Here is a 19,672-nt window from a genome sequence, read left to right as displayed (position 1 = left end):
AATTTTAGTCAGGATCAAGATTCTGGTACCAATTATTACATTTTGATTCTAATAAATCTGTCAATGTTAGACCTTCTCTTGGATTCAGGGCAAATGACGTTACCAAAGTAATAGCATATTCATTCAGTTTTCCTGTGGTGAATTAAATTTTGTTGGGTATTTTTTTTAATAGTTTATTCTAAAATGCCAATCCACATGGATCAAAAATAATCGCGATTATAGTTTTGAAACATGGAGGAGGCAGAATGCAAAGTAAGCAAGTCATATTGTAAAATGCAAAATGCTCCAGTATCTGAAAATGTTTCATAATTGCCTATTGATTCCACAAGATGGCGACAATACGTGATAGGTAACAGAGAAGATAATTGTTACTGTCTGGAAACATTATTAGACAACTGAACAAAAGTGTAACTTTGTAATGCTGCTTTATTGGGAAAGTCATAGTTTGGCACCTTGGCTCAGTTTAAAACTCAAGAGTGTTTGTAATAGCTAAATTCCTCAGTAATTGCCTTCAGTATGTGCAACAATATTGTTGAACAGGTTGAATGCTGAATGAGTAAAATGTCACCATGGACAAAATTCTTTTTTGTATGTGTGTGTATGAATCTTTGTATTTATGTGTATGAATACAACAAACTCAGCAAATCCCATTAAGGAGAAAAACAACTTGTACACTCAGCTGAGGTCAGATTATTTTTCATATCAGGGTTTGTTGGATGTGTTGGCACAGGTGCTCCTTTTGCTGACAGGATTCAATTCCCAAATCAGCACCCATCTCCTCCCCCACTTCTCCTACGCTCAAACATGCATACTCCCATAGAAAAAAAAAAAACGGTCTACGCATGCATCTTTATACACAGGCTGCGCTTTGCAGAGTCTTGCACTATTAACAAGGTGAGGAATGTGTGTGGTGTTTACCAGCAATTGTCAGGCAAGTGAGGGGAAGTCAATGTTTGACAGAGACCTTGGCTTTTGAATGGTTTAAGCATTCCTTTTGTGACACTCACTTTTTGGATCACATTATCATGCTTTTAATTTCAGGTGAAAATTGTTTTCAAAGATTAAGCTTTGTCTTTAAATTAACCGTACCTAGAATTTGTGCTGGTTTCCCTCGGGTACTCTGCAAGACAAATAAAAACTGAGCAATTGTAGATTATAATAAACGTGCTCTTTTAGAATTACATTAAGCCCAAGTGATTATAGAAGCATAGCTTTGGATTTGACGGTATTTTTGTGTGCCTCACGTGGCAAGAACAACATTTTGGCACAGGTAGCATACTTTAGCAATTATGAAATCGGATAATCAGCTTTTCAGAGCTCAAGTCTGAGTGTTGTGGAGTTTTTTTGTCAAGGCACCACCTTGATTAGTTTACTAGATTTGATATAGTGCTGACTGGTCTAAATGTTTTGTGCAGTGAATGAATCACACTGTGTAAGGATTGTTTCCTCCAAGGTTAGGGGAAGCACAGTTTTACTCTAGAGCGACAGTCTAAACAGCTGGAACCTTTGGCAAAGACACAGCTTTCATTTGGCCAAGTTATCCGACTCTCATGAGCCGTCCAATCCCCCTTGCACAGTGAATCACGTCATAATGAGCAGGTCAAAATGGCTGATCCGTGAATGAATCACTTCTTCATGCCAGCTTTACAGGGAGTGCAGTGTGAGTGTTGGTTCAGTACAATTGAAGGAAATGCTTGAAAAGAAATAGTAAAACACACTACTAGCCTTTAGCTATTTCTATTTTCCTTGACTGTGCATTGTTTAGCCCAAAGGAAGACCTACCTCAGGAAAACATGTTCTATTATTCTTAAAGGTCTGAGCATCTTGCTCCCTCATACCGTTGCTATACGTAAATACTTATTGTCCCACCTTACTGAATATACACCGGAGACCCCTTGTGTGTGTGTGTTTAGTAGAATAGGTCTTGTTGCTATGTGGTTAGCTCCCTAAAAAAGACTTTTCTGGCTGAGCGCCTGTCCGTTGTTTGACCCCAACAAGATGCACGGTCCAGCAGGTTCTAATGTGGCTGGTCTGCGAAAATAAAGCAGGTAGACGGGAGGCTGACTAAAGATTAGAGAGGTAGAAAACTGCACACTAACATTCACCATTGTAGGAGGACAACAATGAAAACAACTCAAAAGGGGCGTGGGATTTTGGTGAGGGGTACATGGGGGCTTTGCCTTTGGTGGCACTTGCTTGTGTCTAGCGTGAGATCAGATAACCCAGGAATTCAAACACAGTGGCTGTTGCAGCAGGTTGAGCTGTGGGAATTACAGGGCATTTCAACCAGATGCTATCAGCTTTATCGGCTGCCGCCAGTTTACTTGGTTTACTCTTTATGATGTTTACGTGCTACCAAATGGCCACAAAATCAAGTGCACCAGTTGGATTGACTGAACTCCCATATCAAATTTATATCTTGGAAAAAAATAGAAATATTAGGGCTGTCAAACGATTAAAATTTTTAATCGAGTTAATTACAGCTTAAAAATTAATTAATTGTAATTAATTGCAATTCAAACCATCTATAAAATATGCCATATTTTTCTCTAAATTATTGTTGGAATGGAAAGATAAGACACAAGACAGATATAAACATTCAACATACGGCACATAAGTTCTGTATTTGTTTATTATAACAATAAATCAACAAGATGGGCATTAACATTATTAACATTCTGTTAACGCGATCCATGGATAGAAAGACTTGTAGTTCTTAAAAGATAAATGTTAGTACAAGTTATAGAAATTTTATATTAAAACCCCTCTTAACGTTTTCGTTTTAATAAAATTCGTAACATTTTCTATCAAAAAATAAACTAGTAGCTTGCCATTGTTGATGTCTGAAACCCATAAAATCAGTCGCAGCCAATCGCCAGCAGAGGGTGACAAAATACCCCAAAACACAAGCTCTTATGTTGCTATTTAATGATTAAATTAAAGCACACAGTTTTATGCACCTTTTATAGTTTATTTACATTTTTGAATGTTGTAATTATCAGCATGGCCACGTAAAAATACGTTTGTATTTTTGGGAAAAAAAGAACCATTAAAAATATTTCCGGACCCGAGATTGTTGTAATTTTTTAATTTCGGACCCAGCGGATTTTTAATTCATGACCCCTGTATTATAGTATCGCAAAAACAGTATCGTATTTTTAGGACTATAAGTCACACCTGAGTATAAGTTGCAGCAGCCATAAAATGCCCAACGAAGTGGAAAAAAATATATGTCGCACCGGAGTATAAGTCGTATTTTGGGGGGAAATTTACTTGATAAAATCCAACACATAGAACAGATATGTCATCTTGAAAGGCAATTTAATATAAAAATACAATCGAGAACAACATGCTGAATACAGTACAGTATGATGTTACATGATGCATGAACAATGAAATGCGAATATACTGTCCTCACCAGGATGCTACGGCTCGGTCCTGCCGATACAGCAAGCTAAACTCCAAAATGACAATGCTGGATGTCCATATAATTTGCTGAATCAATTTCGTCCTCGATACCAAACAGGTTCGCATAAATATAAATAAATGATAATTAGGTGCTATAAGAGCAGTGACACAAACGGTTAGCATGCGTTCGTTAGCATTAGCACATCGTTCAAACAATCACACAACGGTGGAAAACACACAACAACAACAGAAAAGATGATACACACAGATCTGTACAGATATTTTACAAGCATAAACAATGAACGTAGGTTCGCAGCCGTCTCTCTCGCCCACTCGCTCATAGACGCTGCGTAGCTGTCCGCCTTCTTCTGGCGTGTGAGCGCTCTTCTTCACAAGTGCGAGCGCGCATTCACGTGGGCGTGAAAGCGCCACAAACTAAAAGCATGCATTTCAATATAAAAAAGTAAATAATAAAATTGAACACACATTGTCAAAGGCAGAACGCGAACGTGGCCATAGCTATTAAGTAGGGTTGTTCCGATCATGTTTTTTTGCTCCCGATCCAATCCCGATCGTTTTAGTTTGAGTATCTGCCGGTCCCGATATTTCCCGATCCGATTGCTTTTTTTTGCTCCCGATTCAATTCCAATCATTCCCGATAATTTTGTTCCGATCATATACATTTTGGCAATGCATTAAGAAAAAAATGAATAAAACTCGGGCGAATATATACATTTAATATTTGTTTATTATGACAATAAATCCTCAAGATGGCATTTACATTATTGACATTCTTTCTGTGAGAGGGATCCACGCATAGAAAGACTTGTGACTTTGTATATTGTGACTAAATATTGCCATCTAGTGTATTTGTTGAGCTTTCAGTAAATGATACTGTGGCCATCCCAAATGCATGATGGGTAGTGGAACCATGATGGGAAGTGGAACCATGACTGTGCGTCGTGCTAGCAATTGATATATCTTCTCTGCGTTGGGAAATAACTTAAGGTGTTGAGGCAAAGATAAACTCCACCTTGCTTCCCCACATTGCTTCCCATGATATTTCTAATCTTAGGGAGAGGGATTGCAAGGCTTTAGCCAATGAAAAGAAGTCTCCAAAGGCTGCCAAAATACACTCTACTCATTTTGCGCTGCCTTTTATCTCTCTATATTGGTAAATCGGCGTCATTACAGATTGAGCGCGACAATGAGTGAGGGGTCGTGCAGCGCATACATTACTTGCGTTAAATATTTTAATGTGACACTTTTTAAAATAAATTAATTGCCGCTGTTACTGGGATATTATTAATAACCCTACCTTAAGCCTAAACTAAAGACTCTGGATGAGTGTTAACATATTATGTCTGTAACGTTAAATACAACTAGAAAACGATTTAATTAAAAAATATATATATACTGTATATATATTTTAAAAAAGCATGGCCGATATTTTTTTGCCGATTCCGATACTTTGAAAGTGACGTGATCAGACATCCCAATCGATCAAGTCATCTCTACCATTAAGAGTTATTCAGATAACTATAGCATAAAGAACATGCTAACAAGTTTACCAAACCATCAGTGTCACTCCAAAACACCAAAATAACATGTGAAATGATATCATAATGTGTTAATAATTTCACACATAAGTCGCTCCTGAGTATAAGTCGCACCCTCAGCCAAACTATGAAAAAAACTGCGACTAATAGTCCGAAAAATACTGTAGTCTTTAGGTGTGACTATCCTGTGGCTTATCGTCCAGTGCAGCTTATACTTGAACAAATAGTTTTCGTTTCAAATTTGGTGGGTGGCGGCTTAAAGTCAGGTGCCATTAATTACGGTAAATGATTTTGATTGCAGAAAGTTCCAATTGTCACAATGCGGTTTGACAAACACATGTATTGCACAGTTGTTACTGGTTTTTGTACATTTTCTTCACAGTTTATCACAGGTCTTTGCTTGAATGAGTACTATTATAATTTTAGTGTGGTTATGGGATGTGCATAGAACATTGAGAGGTGTCCTATTTTGGTTACTTCACTGACACTTGTTGACGCTAATGGAAGCGTGCCTCTGTACTGATGTCGACTTTGGGTTGAGGGACTTGAGGCATTGCTGAGTAAATGAAAATGATGGAGACATGATAAGAGGGGGTGAATCTTCACCTGTCATTACCATACAACACTGTACAAATAACATCTGTATTCTTTTTATTGGAATTTATTCACTGGACTGAGTTTTATGTGTTTTGTTATCACTACGGCAACTAGACTCACTACAAAGACACTGAAGTACAATGGAATTTGTCGGATTAAGAATGGTGATAAATTTAAATGGGGCTCAGTCTTAATCTGGGAGTAGAACATCTAACATCGACATATTGCGAACATTCCTAGTGAACAACCTCTAGGCCTTTGTTTGTACATGCCTTAACATCTTCCACCGGATAAAAATCAGGTCTAAAAATGAAAAGCTTGGCTGTTGCATCTTAAATGTGCTCTTATCAGTTATTTTTATCACAATTTCAGTTCTTGGAAAACTGTCAAAGCTTTAATTTGGCCTGATTGACATTTCATTGAAGTTTGACTTTTTCCTCTATGTGTGAGCCATTCATATTTTTAACGAGTTGATAACAATGCTGTTTTCTTTTAGTTTGAGGATTCGCTTTTTCCAGTTCTTGTTTTCCCTGATTTAAGAAGAAGGTCTTGTCATTCTATGCTAGCATTGTTTAGTCTGGCTCCTATCAGAGGAGGAGAGTGATGTTCACTGACTGTGAAGGTTAAAGGTCTAGAAAAGGCAAATATACTGAAAAGGCAAAAGGGGCAGCTAACATGCATTTAATACTTGTTTAGACATCTTTGCTTGACCTTTGCTCTTTGCTGATACACCCACTTTTCTATTCTCTGACATTTCACCCTGATGCAGCAATGGAGCTGCTGGTGAGTGAGCTGAATGCCCTCCTAAAGTTACTGGATCAGGAGACCTTAAGCTCATCAGCCCAGGAGAAGAAGACCTCTGTCTGGAACCTACTGAAGCAGATACAACCATCAGGTCAGTCACAGAAATTAAGGCAGTTTGGCTAAGAAGAGGTCTAAGTAATCTGTCTAGCCGAAAGTGTTAAAATGTGCAGTTTCAGGTACAGACTACATCTACATGAACTCAGCAGTATACAGAAATGGCACCAGTTTTGTTGAGTCCCTCTTTGAGAAGTTTGGTGTGTTTGACTTCAGTACATTTACAGGACAGAGGGACTGCTTTTGTCTTTAAACATGAGTTGTGTTTTCATTTTCAGGCTGTGAGCTTGGAGACCTCAAGGATGTTCCAGATGATTTAAAACTAGAAAAAGACACACAATCTGAGACTTTAAATGAGGTCAGTGGCCTAATTCCTTGAGTTTAAGTTGGAAATGGCTTAATTTTCTACATTAGGGCGTGTTATGTGACTCGATCCGCATCATTAAAAATTTATATTAGTCTGTTTTTGCCTTTCTTTTCCAAAACTAACTTTGTGAGCAAATATCGCCATGTGTAAATGATTAAAGACCCCTTAGGGAATAAAAGACTACGTATTCAATGTTGCGGGGTTTCCCACGTGCTTTTGCACTGTAAATTAAGCTTTAGCGCTCCACCCAGGGAATCGTTTGTTCTCTGTATCTCTTTGATTAACTAGCTCCTTTGGCTGGGAATATACACATAAATTGCTCATAGTTACAGAGGACATTTAAGATATACTGTATCTTTCAATCTCCCCTCTTAGAACTGTGGAAACACCTCAGCTGTGCATTCAGCAGACTCTCCCCCGCCTCTGCCCACAACACCACCCCCAGAGGATTATTATGAGGAGGCAGTGCCACTGAGTCCGGGCAAGATGCCTGAATACATCATCACAAGAGGTAACATCTTATCCTTTGATTTTACTGACTTCGTGCCAGTCAGCTGTCAAACATAATACAGCTGTAGCAACAAATTAACAGGATGCTTCTCAGGTCCTAAAAGACTATATTTAGTAGTACTGTCATTTCTTGAGTATACTGTTGTAAAAATAAAAATAAATAAATAAAAATAAATAACCAGTTTAAAAAAAATCAAAGTCAAATGATAATACAGGGATCCCTCGCTACTTCGTGCTTCAAACCTTGCACCCTCAGTCCATCGCTGATTTTTTTTTTTTTTTTTTTCAATTAAAAAAATGAATGCTCATTGTTGGTCAGGCAGTGCACTGGAGTTGCTTATTAAATTTGACAATGATTGACAGGCATTTGGGTTTGATCTTGCCAGAGACGCGAAAATTTGGACGTGCATAGCCGTCAATGGCATGGACGTGCATGGCCTGCAAAAATGCCATATACTAAAAAAATGCCACGTACCAAAAACAAATGCGACATAGCCAAATCCATTTTGCCACATGGCAAAAAAATGCCACATGGCAAAATCCATTTTGACACATAACAATCAAATTCCACATACCAAAATCCATTTTGCCACATACCCCAAATAAAATGTCACATGGCAAAATAAATGTTGCCACATGACAAAAAATGCTACATGGCAATAGAAAACGCCACATAGCAAAATCCATTTTGCTACATGGCAAAATCAACTTTGCCACATGGCAAAAAAAAAAAAAATGCCGCATGGTAAAAAAAAATGCCACATGGCAAAATCTATTTTGCCATATGGCAACTTTTGGTTCAAGGACCTGCTGCTTCAAAGTCCTGCATGCGTCAATCATCGTTTAACTTGTTAAACAGTTGCTGTAGTAGTTAATTGTGTGTAAGTGGGCAGCTTTAGCAGATTTGAGTGGACTCACTCAATGAAGCATATAATTAGCATTTTTTTACTTTTTTCTTGTTTGAATATAATTCAGTGGGACAGTAACATGTTTAAAACTTATCATAATTATTACATTTGAAATGTTTAAAAACCATTTATTAAAATATAATAATATATACATTAAAGTTTTTTTTTTTTTTTTTAATTATACTTTGGGGGAAAACAGTGAAAAAACATGTCTTATAGACCCTACTCACCAACGTCACAGAATGACGTGTCGCTGTATCCGGCCGCCATATTGTCTGTCTCTGTTTAGCCCTATTCTCAATGGTTTCAATTAGTCGTTCAGTTTATAGAGCAATTCATGGAAGCTCCGGTGCTTTCAGACGCTGTAAACTCATTGGATGCGTTGCATAAAAGGCGTTATGTGGAAAAGCTTCAGCCTATCCATTCGCCAGATCCATATTTGATGCCTAAATCGATATTTTTCGACCCGCTGTCTTCGCCCTCTCTGCCTGACATCTGCTACCCTGATACCTTCAACTATTTTGTCCACACAAAATCAGCCTATTCTCACGAAAGTTTGAAAAACTTTAAGAGCAGCACTCTAAGCAACATTACCCTGTGTGATTTCTAAAATGGCGACAATAAAAAAAAAAAAAAGAAAGTTGACTGCGATGGCCGACGCTTCTAGGATAGGTGGATATTGGACTATTTCTTCAATAAAACACGCAACAACTGTGTCTGCCTCATTTGCAAAGAGACAGTCGCTGCTTTCAAAGAGTTCGATGTGACGCAATATTACTAAACAAGACACGCTGACATGTACGACAACATTACAGGGAAGATACGCAACGAGAAATTATAGCAACTTGAAGCTAGTTTATTTTTTCACAGCAGCAGTATTTCGCAAGAGTCCGAGTGTCGAAAGTGAAAGCCACAAAGACGAGACTGTTGAAATTATGAATTAAAAATAATAATAAAGCAAATGTGACACACAGAAGGGCTTGCTAAAATTTGTTTAAATATATTGTTCTATGTAAATCAGCCAAGGTAGCCCCCCGCATTTTTACCACACCAAATCTGGCCCCCTTTGCAAAAGGTTTGGACACACCTGTTTAACTGATGATCCGTAGACGAGGCCAGCTTCTTTCACTTGGTACCAGCTAAATATTATTCAAAATGTAATGATGGTGGAAGAAATAAGCATCTTGAATTTGAAACTGTATGTTGTCAGCGATTAGCCTCGCAATGATCTTAATTGTGGTTGTCAGCCCAAAACCCTCTAAATATATATTAAATGCATCTTACCAGATATAAAATGACTACTACATAATCCGTGGTAATCGTTTGGAGCCCAGTTTTCTCGTCGAATTGCAGCAGTCCATCTCGCTCTCCTCTCCGGGTCTCTCGGAATACGGTAGAACTTCAAGTCTCTCCGTCTATCTTCTCTGTTATTGCAACTAACCGCCACACATGCCTTCACCATTTTGATTATTAATGTTAACGTGCAGAAAAACACGCCATAATAGGAGGAATTTACGTAGCGGTAATGCATCAACACGACGAGTAGACTGACAATATGGCGCGGAGGCGTGGTTGTGACGTCATGTGAGTAGGGTCTATAGGTATCTCTTTCCAATTCTAAATCTGAATAAATACATTGAACACACAAAAGAAAAAAAATTCTACTTTGCGGTTTTTCACATATCGTGGCGGGTTCTGGTCCCCATTAACCGCAAAAAAGGAGGGACCACTGTATACTCTACTTTTATACACTTATTTTCTCAGTTCGACCTAGCCCTCCCAACTCCATAGAGGACGGATATGAAGATGCAGACAGCAACTACCCCACCACCCGCATCAACTCGCAGCGCAAAAACTCCTGTGAGACAATACACATACCCGCATAATTATCATTCACGGAAAAAATTTTGACATAAGATTTTTCTGTATCCTTCCTTTGCTATCTTAGATAATGATTCTGACGCTCTGAGTAGCTCCTATGAGTCGTATGAGGAAGACGAGGAAGAGAGGAGCCCCGGTACGCAACTCACACATCAGTGGCCCTCGGATGAGAGCTCCATGCCTCCTACCAGGGACTGTCGCATTTGTGCCTTCCTGCTCCGCAAGAAACGCTTCGGCCAGTGGGCCAAACAGCTCACGGTCATACGAGAGAATCGATTACAAGTAAGCAAACAGAAGAAAAACTACATCTTTAGCAAATGATGATTTGCTTGGTGAGTGTCCAATATTAGAAGGTGTTTTTTTTATACATTAATGTCAATAATGTTTCATCCTGCAGTGTTACAAGAGTTCCAAAGATACATGCCCCTATGTGGACCTGCTGCTGCCCCAGTGCACTGTGGTTTACGCACCTAAAGATAGCAAGCGGAAGCATCATGAACTCCGGTTCACCCTACCCAATGGAGATGCTTTGGTGTTGGCTGTGCAGAGCAAGGAGCAAGCAGATAGATGGCTCAGGGTAACTACAACATGACCATCCTCTACATTTGGCATACACTGCAAGTAAACAATACAGGTAGTCCTCGGGTTACGACGTACCCAACTTAAACTTTTTTTTTTTTTTCCTGTCCTGTTCAGCTGTTTGACACGGAGAATGAAAGTCTAAGTGCCCAGATGATCTGAACAGTTTTAATGTTTCACATTGAGAGTCTGACATACTCCCATTGTGATCATTCAACATACCTCGTTTATTATGACAAAGCAGCGAACAGGAAAGGGTTATGGGGGAACTGAAGAAAAGAAACACAAGAGAAGACAGAAAAGAAACACAAACTACAACAAGAAATGCATTGAACGTCTACACCAACTACTAATACGTTGGTCCTATCGTCAGCTAGATGTACTTCCAGTTGACACCATGTGAGGGGCCTGTTGACCAGGGAAAGAGGGGGATGGGAGTGGGGGAGTCTATAAGCTAAGTGATTGAAAGGGGTAGTGTGTACACAAATCAGCTCTGTGATCTAGAACCCAGTAATCGTGTGAATCCCATGTGAGTGTAAGCCCGTTGGCGACCGACCCTACCTCGCCTAATCGCCAATCCCGGCACCGGGACCCCCCACCCGAGCGCGCCCCATCACATCCAGCCGCATACGAGCCACGTCAGGCGCGCGACAGCCACGCAGACAAGCGGAGACGCCACGCGGGCGCCAACCCAGGGCCACTGACCCCACCCAGCCAGCCCGGGAAGGGAGGGCGGGCGGGGTGGGATCGGCGCAGCCTATCCCTCCTCCAGAAGCTCAGCAAAGGAACCATCTTTATGAGTCATGAATGTGTGTTATTGACTGATTTTTTTTTTTTGTTCTTTAATGAACATCGTTAATTATGTTGTTTGAGCAAAGTTGCTCACACAACATTTGCATTTAAACAAAAAAAAACAACAAAAAAAGCAGGTTTTTTTTTTTTTTTTGATGCCACGAGCTACTGACACTAGCGTGATCGATGTAATGGGTACCACTGAAGTTGAGTCTAGATATATGCTTTGTAAAGGCAGAATTTTAACACATTGAGTTTTGGTGTACTTAATGCAGTACTTCTCAAATAGTGGGGCGCGCCCCCCTGGGGGGGCGCAGAGCGATGCCAGGGGGGACGCATGTGACCTCGGGGAACATGCTTTTTTTTTTTTTTTTTTTTTTTGCCGTACTGGAATAAAGTACTTGCACATCCACTCAGTGGGTGGCAGTGGCGCTCTCATTTCCAGAGTGCACGCAGTATTTTTTGAACTAAAGGAAGAGCACTCAGCACACACAGAAAACAGATATGAAGAGCAGTGTGCCGTCGCCGTTTTTGAAACCTGTTTTCCGACCGGACTCACTCACGCAGCGACCCACTGTCTTGTCCGGTTCTCACGTCGCCGCCCGAGAAGTGCCATTTTCGGCTTGGGATCGTCACGACGACCGCCCTCACCTACGGTTCTACCTCGGCCGCCGAGAATGCGCTTTTTTTGTGACGTTTGCCTTTTAGCTTTGACTTTTAATACAGTGGGTGATGGGGAAAGACCACTGTTTACTGTGTCTAAAAATAATTATAGCGGACAGCCAGAAGCCAAATCAATTAAGATGCCACTTAAAGACATTAGACCCCTATCTCATTGATAAGCTGCTTGATTGTTTTTCAGCGAAAACGTGCCGAATATTGCCAACAATCGTCCTGCTTTGTCAGTGTTGTATCAGTAAACCAGTGAGCATTGTTAGCATGCTCATTGCAAATAACTCCACACCATTGCAAAGGAGGTAATACTTTGAGCAGCAAAAATAAAAACTCTCCTTCTGTCAAAGGACACTCCTTTTTTCTTTTATTCAGTTATGTTTTTTCGGTCAAATTTTTTGGCATATTGTCCTCATGAGTGAATGTTTGTAATCAATTTTAATTTGTTATTATTTACTGATTTTATTGCATTTTATTTTTCTGTATCAAATGGTCAAAAATGTACCTTGAGTGTATTTTTTACAGTGTGGATGTGACTTTTTTTTTTTTTAATTCAGGCAAACTGATGCGCGTCAAGTCTTCTGTTACAAACAAAACAATGTTAATAAAGTTATACTTTATTATAAGTTGATCAATGTTACTTTTTTTCTTTATTAGAAAAAAAGGACACAATGTTAGTCAGATGCGTATTTATAATAGTAATTTTATAGACAAATGATACTATTTACAGTGGCGGCAGAGAGTTTGGGGGGGGCGCGAAACATTTACGTCTTCCTTGGGGGGGGCGTAACAGAAAATAATTGAGAAGCACTGACTTAATGCTTAGGCAGTGAGAATGAGATGACAAAATTGTAAAAGACAATAATCATCACCATCAATCATACTGGCATCTCCTAAAGCAACAAGCAGATATTGTTTAACATGAACCAATTTTCACTACAGGTCGTCAGAGAGGTGAAGGGTCAATGCACTGGACCGGAGATATGCCCGTCTCCAGTCATTCTGAGGAAAACCGAACTTGACAAGGTGAGTCAAAAGGTGATGAGACTTTTATGTGGTCTTTGCCATTTGTACCCAGAAATTATGAATGTTTTTCACAGCTGCGGTGAGGAAAAGTCTGCAGCAAGCAGCAATTGTGTTGTCATCACGAATTTTCCTAGATAATTGCAGGTTAAAACACACAAATTATCACCACCTTTGTTTGACTGACAGAACAAAGACAAGATGTGCGATACAAGTGATTGTTAAGATGCCAATATTATGGGTGGATATATGAGTCAGTTTTGGACTGAATACTGCACCTTCAAAGTTTACAGATAATACCATAAATTAAAGCGAAGGAGGGAAGGGAGTATACCAGAAAGAAAATAGATGTTTATCTTTGAGTGTCCTGGAGATGTAGTAGATAAAGTTTGCACATTCAGTAGAGACAGGACAAATGGAACATGGTACTCGAGTTTTTGCTCCCACACTCCACAACATACTAACCACAGATTGGTCCTGAAGGCACCAATAACACCCTTGTTCATAAAACATCTGTGGGTTATCAAATACAAAAGAGTCTTAGTAAATACATTTGTGTGAATGTGCGTGTGCTTTTTCTCAGAGATTGTCTGCAGAGAGGAACAATTCAGATTCAGACAGTGTTGGCGTATCAACAGGGGAGAACGCCCGAGAAAACGGTGAGAATAAGTAATGAAATGAATGGAGACAGAATTATTTTTTCAGAATCAGTTTGGCAGATGCCGCAAGCTCTGAAAAATGCCTCTTTATAGGCCTCTCAGATAGGTCCATGTTAAGAATAATACACTGCCTGGCCAAAAAGTCAATACTGGGATTTTACTAAATCCCCTCTAAGAGTTTGATACGCACTGCAGTGATTAATATGTCTCCGCAGTGCAAAGCTTCTCATTTCTTAAACAATGAGATTGGAGACATTGTAGTTTTGTGTTGTTTCACATGACTGACTTTTGACGTTGAACTGGCCCTGAACAGGATATGCAATACAAATAATGGATGTATTCTAGAAGTACTTGTTAAATGATGTTACTCTCTTAAACAAACTGAATTGAGAACTCAACATATGAGAATAGTAGGAATATTAGTGAACGTAATCTTGGGGAAACAATACAATCAAATTTCATTCATTTTCTGAGCTGCTTATTCTTATTGAGTGTAAAATTAAATTATTTTTATTTTTACATATTCTCGTTGCAATTAGAAGTCAAAGAATTGTGATGTAATAATTAGAGGTGGGAATCCTGAGGCACCTAATGATTCAATTACGATTCAGAGGCTTAAGTCCACATTGTATATCAGCAGCTTTGAACTATGTTTAATTAATTTAATGTTGTGAATCAACCGTTAAAGTTGTTAAAATTGCTCCCGTTATTCCATAATTTCCCTTCTGTCTACTTTTGACATGTGAAAGTTTTAAGACTGTTTCATCATTTTAAGGTAGATTCATGTCAAGATTTTGCCAATGTAGGAGTATTTTAGATATAACGTTAATTAGGTTCGCTCGGAAGGTTCGCTCCAACAGTCTTTTAGAGAAGTCTACTGCTTTAAGATGGCGACTGTTTACTAACGCCAGCGAGTCTGTCATTTCGCATCCAGTTCTATATACTGTATATGTAATATCTGCCGTAGCATTATGTGGGCGTAGTTTGTCGCGGCTGTCGGACGCAGTCAATTATTATTGTTTTTTTTATCTAGCGGCATGAGTTGACCATGATGTTTACTCTCGGTCCGCTCCTCATTGCGTCCGAAAGACCGCTGTTACCAATCTGCACTTTTTGGCAATTGCGATGCTCTCAACTGCGAACCGTGGTAGGGAGTGGACCGGCGATTTCCATGGCTCGTTCGTTGTCGCTCCTACGTCCGCGTAGACGCGTTGGATGGCTTTTACATGGAGACTTTATTCACGAACACACAAAACACAGCTACTTAATACGGCGCTCCCGCTCAACTCTCGTAATACCTGCCTCTCTCTCTCTCCCTTTCGCTCGCCCACTTCTTCTTCTTCTATGCTCAGTTGGTAAAGCCGGTCATATTGAAGGGGACAGCGGCCCCTTGGGGATGCCGGTAATACCGCGCTGACTGTGTTTTAGTTTTAGTGCTTTACTTGGCATATTTCAATAATCGGAATTTGGATGTTTGTGAATCGGCCGAATTCCAAGGCCTAATCGTGAATAATCTAAGAATTGGAAATTTTGCACACCTGTAGTAATAATAACTCAAATACCACTGATTGCAGAAATAACTTGATTTTTTTTTTTCATCAATTACTTTTTCTCTTCCCTGATGATATTATCATGAATTTCGATCAGGATTCATGATTCTGTGAATCTTAACCACAAAATTAATATAGGGGTACCTCTACATACCAATTTAATTCATTCCAGGACCTTGTTTGTAGGTCGAAATGGACGTACAGTATGTCAAGCGGGATTTTCCCATATATGAATACATTACAATTCCATTAATTCGTTCCACAGCCCGAAAACCTGCACTAAATCCTTAATAAATACTGCTGGTAGTATTGCAAGTAGCAATTACACAGAGCAAAACAAATAAATTACAAATAAAAATCGGAATAATAATATACCTTATTGGCCCGAATATAAGACGGCGTTTCTTGCATTGAAAATAGGCTGAAAAAGTGGGGGTCATCTTATATTCGCGGTCTAGACATTATATCCATTCACAACACTAGATGGCGCCAGATAACATTGAAGCGATGTTCTGTCATGAGAGATCTCAAATACTCTCAAGTTTAACCAGTTTGCGTTATTTTATTGCAATGTTTTTCCTTACTCAGATTAGTTTCAAGACTGTTACAGTTACAGTTAGACTTCACTTTGATGGTTAATGCAGTTATTGCAATTTTGTTGTTTTATCACAATAGATTGGTTTATTTACATCTCAATAACCAGAAGCCATTCATTTACGAATGTGATTGCACTTTAGTTTACATATTTAAATGTTCAGATATTAAGATTTGAATGAAGCAAAATAACATGCTTTTTCTCTCAAATATATAATCATTTGTTTCAGATGTACTGTAATTATTTTCTGTATAAAAATTTGGTGTTCAAAAAGTCTTTTTTTAAACTTGAGTCTTGAAAAAGAGGGGGTCGTCTTATAATCAGGGTCGTCTTATATTCGGGCAAATACGGTAATATTAATAATAATAGTAATAATACCTATAATAATGTAACGAATCAGGTTCTAATGTGGCATATGTATTTTGCGTGGTGTACCTGAACGCACCGCATGGCTGAGAAGTGCTAGAGAAAGTGAGAGAAAGTGCATTTGAGTTTTCACTTTTCATTTGTCCTGTTGTTGGCGTCATCGGCGGCGGACAGTAGGCGTGTTGTGTTGCACAAGTTCTGAAATACATAATTAAAAACCTAACAAGACCGGCAATTTCTTTGGAAATGTGGGCGAACGCAGGTCGGAACACAGATGTCGAGATCGTAGACATTCGATGGCCGTAATGTCGAGCCAGTTCACGGACACGCATATCTTGCTCATATTTTTCTGTAATTTCCATCTTCATTGCAATGGTAAGCGTCACCTTTTTCCTTTTTTCACCACCTGCATTAACATTCTTGGAACCCATGTTGATTTCTATCACAAAAAAATCCGCCATGCATCCGTCTTGCGGGACAACAAAGAAACTGCGGCGCTGTCATAACTACTCGTGTTTCGAGCATGTTGCCGAATGTAGAAACAAATAGCAAGTCAAATTTTACGTCAGATGTCGAAAAGATTGTACAACGAAGTGATCGTATGTCGAGGTACCACTGTATTTGGATGAGATGCTAAGTCAGTCTACCTGTTTAGTTTCCAATAAAGAACTGTTTTATAAAGCCAGACATTTTTTGCAAATAATCTCCAAAGCTTTGATTTTAAATGCAGGTAAAGTGAAGCGCGGAGCCTTAGCTGCGGGTCGAAAGATCACACGGATCATCAGCTTCTCAAAGAAGAAGACTTCGCGGACAGCCTACAATGACCCTCGACAAGGTCGATGGTCGCCTCTGTGTCTCGCCTTTCAATTACATTGCAGTTGGCATCATTTTCTTCTATATGCGCAGGTTATCTTTCAGTGCTCGTCAATCAAGAATGGCAGGAGCATTGGTGCTGTGTGTGCAGAGGCTTCCTGCACTTCTACCATGAGAGAGGCGATCATCAGACGTCCTTGCCCTCACTCCCACTACACGGCTGTGAGGTGGTGCCAGGCCTAGGACCCAAGCATCCAATTGCCTTCAGAATTTTGCGAGCAAGTACCACTGTGGCTTCACTTGAGGTAGCAATTTTATATTTGACTCCATATTTTTGTTTTCTTACCATTTTTCCACCCAAGACTTTAATGTGGCATGGTTCATTGTCAACAACCTGCTTAAAGTGACCATCTACTGAATCCTAATCTTCAGGCAGCCAACTCTGAGGACCTCGGGAGATGGCTCGGGGTTCTCCTGGCAGAAACTGGCTCCGCAACGGATCCAGAGTCTCTGCATTATGACTGCGTGGACTTGGAGACCATCGCTAATATCCGCAATGCTGCGCGCCATTCATTCCTGTGCGTTTTAGAGTTATGCTGGTTTATGCAGTGATTCTGGACCACGTGGACTTAAACGTCATGTCTCTGTTGCTGTCCCATACTTATATAGGTGGGTCACATCGTCCGGAAGTAACACAGACTCCAGAACATATGATGAGGTCCCTAATGAGGATATCCAGGTTGGACTTCTATGCATAGAGACACACACATCTGTGAAAAGCCGCATAATTTTGCCACAACTCTTCCAAATTTAATTGAATGAAACAGTTTTGTTAAAAATCATCATTTTTATTCAAGTATCAGAAATATTTCCGGGAAAAGTCAAAATTTGTTTTTATTGCTATAGATGAAATGTGTACGTAATATCGTATTAAATCGAAAAGGCCCTTCAATCGAATTGTAGCACTTTGTAATACAGTGATCCGTCGTTTTTTGCGCTTAATGGGGACCAGAACCCGCCGTGATGAGTGAAAAACTGCAAAGTAGTGTATTTTGTGTGTGTGTTCAGTGTATTTATTCAGAATTAGCATTGGAAAGATATATATATATATGACATGTTTTTACCACTTCAAATGTTATTATTCTGATAAGTTTTAAACATGTTACTGTCTCACCGAATTATTTTTAAACAGGAATAAAGTAGGAATAAAATGCTTGGCCTCATTAAATGCTTCATTGAGTCCGATCAAATCCAAAGCCGCCCACTCACACACAAAGAGTTGCCACAGCAACTGTTTAAGAAGTTAAATGATGATTGACGCATGCGGCGCTTTGAAGCTCGGTTCTATGGCAACATCAACATCTGTCAATCAATGTTAACTTTAATAAGCAAGTCCAGTGCACTCACTGGAGGGAGAGTGAGCCTACGCCAGGGGTCCCCAAACTTTTTCCTGTGAGGGCCACATAACTTTTCCCTTCTCTGATGAGGGGCCGGGGTTGTAACAGAAAAAGTGTGACGATTGCAGGAGTGCCTAAATGTAAAAATGTATTGTTTTTCAGAAAGCCACAATCAAATAACCCTTTCTGGATTCTTTACGGAACAAAAGTAAATTAAAAAAAATAATAATAATAATACAATATAATGTAATATAATATAATATAATATAATAATAACTAGGGGTGTGCAAAATTTCCGATTCTTAGATTATTCGCGATTCGGCCGTGAAAGATTCGAGAACGATTCACAAACATCCAAATTCCGATTATTGAAATATGCCAAGTAAAGCGGGAGTACAACACTCTCAGCGCGCCGCGCGGTCAATGAAGAACGAAGCGAGAGTAGCTAAACGTCATGCTTCTCATTACCCGGCCCCTCGGGTAATGCCACTGCTCAACTCACGGCTCTAGCTCAACTCATGCCACGAGATAAAAAAACACAACAACATACCTGACTGCTGCCGAAAAGCTGCTACAAAGTACATCCACATAATGTTACGGTAGATATCATTTATATAGGACTAGATGCAATATAGATTCGGTAGCGTTAGCAGCACACCTACAAAAAGCTAGATGCTGGCGTTAGTAAACGGCCGCCATCTTAAAGCAGTACACTTCCCTGCAAGTCTGTTGTAGCGAACCTTCCAAGAGAAACCTAATTAACTTTTTATCTAAAATACTCCTAAATCGGTAAAATATTGACTTGAATCTATCTTTAAAATAGTTTTAAAACTTTCACATGTCGAAAGTAGACAAAAGGGAAATTATGGAATAACGGGAGCAATTTTAACAACTTTAACGGTTGATTCACAACATTAAATTAATTGAATGTAGTTTAAGGCTGCTGATACAGAATGGGGACTGGAGTTTTTTATTTACTGTTATTTTTGTACATTTTATTTACTGCTATATGCTAACTTCATACTGAAATAGTATTTTTGAACAATTTTTGAACTAATGTACAAAACATTTATTTAAAAAAAAAAAAAAAAGGGGGGGGGGGTGCATCAATAATTGTTTTATAATCGAATCGGAGCCT

The 19,672-nt window shown here is 39.3% G+C and overlaps 1 protein-coding gene across 7 annotated transcripts in view; it reads left to right on the top strand.

Annotated features, from left to right (window-relative positions):
- Positions 1–19,672, top strand: part of afap1l1a (actin filament associated protein 1-like 1a) — a 58,449-nt gene that overhangs the window by 26,545 nt on the left and 12,232 nt on the right. For 2 of the 7 annotated variants that reach the window (XM_057850379.1, XM_057850376.1), the window contains exons 2-14: positions 6,334–6,459; positions 6,545–6,622; positions 6,701–6,780; positions 7,165–7,300; positions 9,972–10,067; positions 10,156–10,370; positions 10,486–10,665; positions 13,074–13,169; positions 13,738–13,813; positions 17,055–17,159; positions 17,231–17,442; positions 17,570–17,715; positions 17,807–17,876. In XM_057850379.1, the coding sequence (XP_057706362.1) occupies positions 6,334–6,459; positions 6,545–6,622; positions 6,701–6,780; positions 7,165–7,300; positions 9,972–10,067; positions 10,156–10,370; positions 10,486–10,665; positions 13,074–13,169; positions 13,738–13,813; positions 17,055–17,159; positions 17,231–17,442; positions 17,570–17,715; positions 17,807–17,876 (1,616 nt within the window). Of the gene's footprint in view, positions 1–6,333; positions 6,460–6,538; positions 6,623–6,700; positions 6,781–7,164; positions 7,301–9,971; positions 10,068–10,155; positions 10,371–10,485; positions 10,666–13,073; positions 13,170–13,737; positions 13,814–17,054; positions 17,160–17,230; positions 17,443–17,569; positions 17,716–17,806; positions 17,877–19,672 lie in introns of all 7 variants that reach the window. The other 5 variants (XM_057850377.1, XM_057850375.1, XM_057850381.1 and 2 more) reach the window with 3 other exon arrangements.

The sequence above is a fragment of the Corythoichthys intestinalis genome, chromosome 11 (genome assembly GCF_030265065.1).
Source record: "Corythoichthys intestinalis isolate RoL2023-P3 chromosome 11, ASM3026506v1, whole genome shotgun sequence".
In the NCBI taxonomy this organism is placed as follows: domain Eukaryota; kingdom Metazoa; phylum Chordata; class Actinopteri; order Syngnathiformes; family Syngnathidae; genus Corythoichthys; species Corythoichthys intestinalis.
The sequence above is the reverse complement of the archived record's forward strand: the minus strand, read 5'-3'. Positions and strand labels throughout refer to the sequence as shown.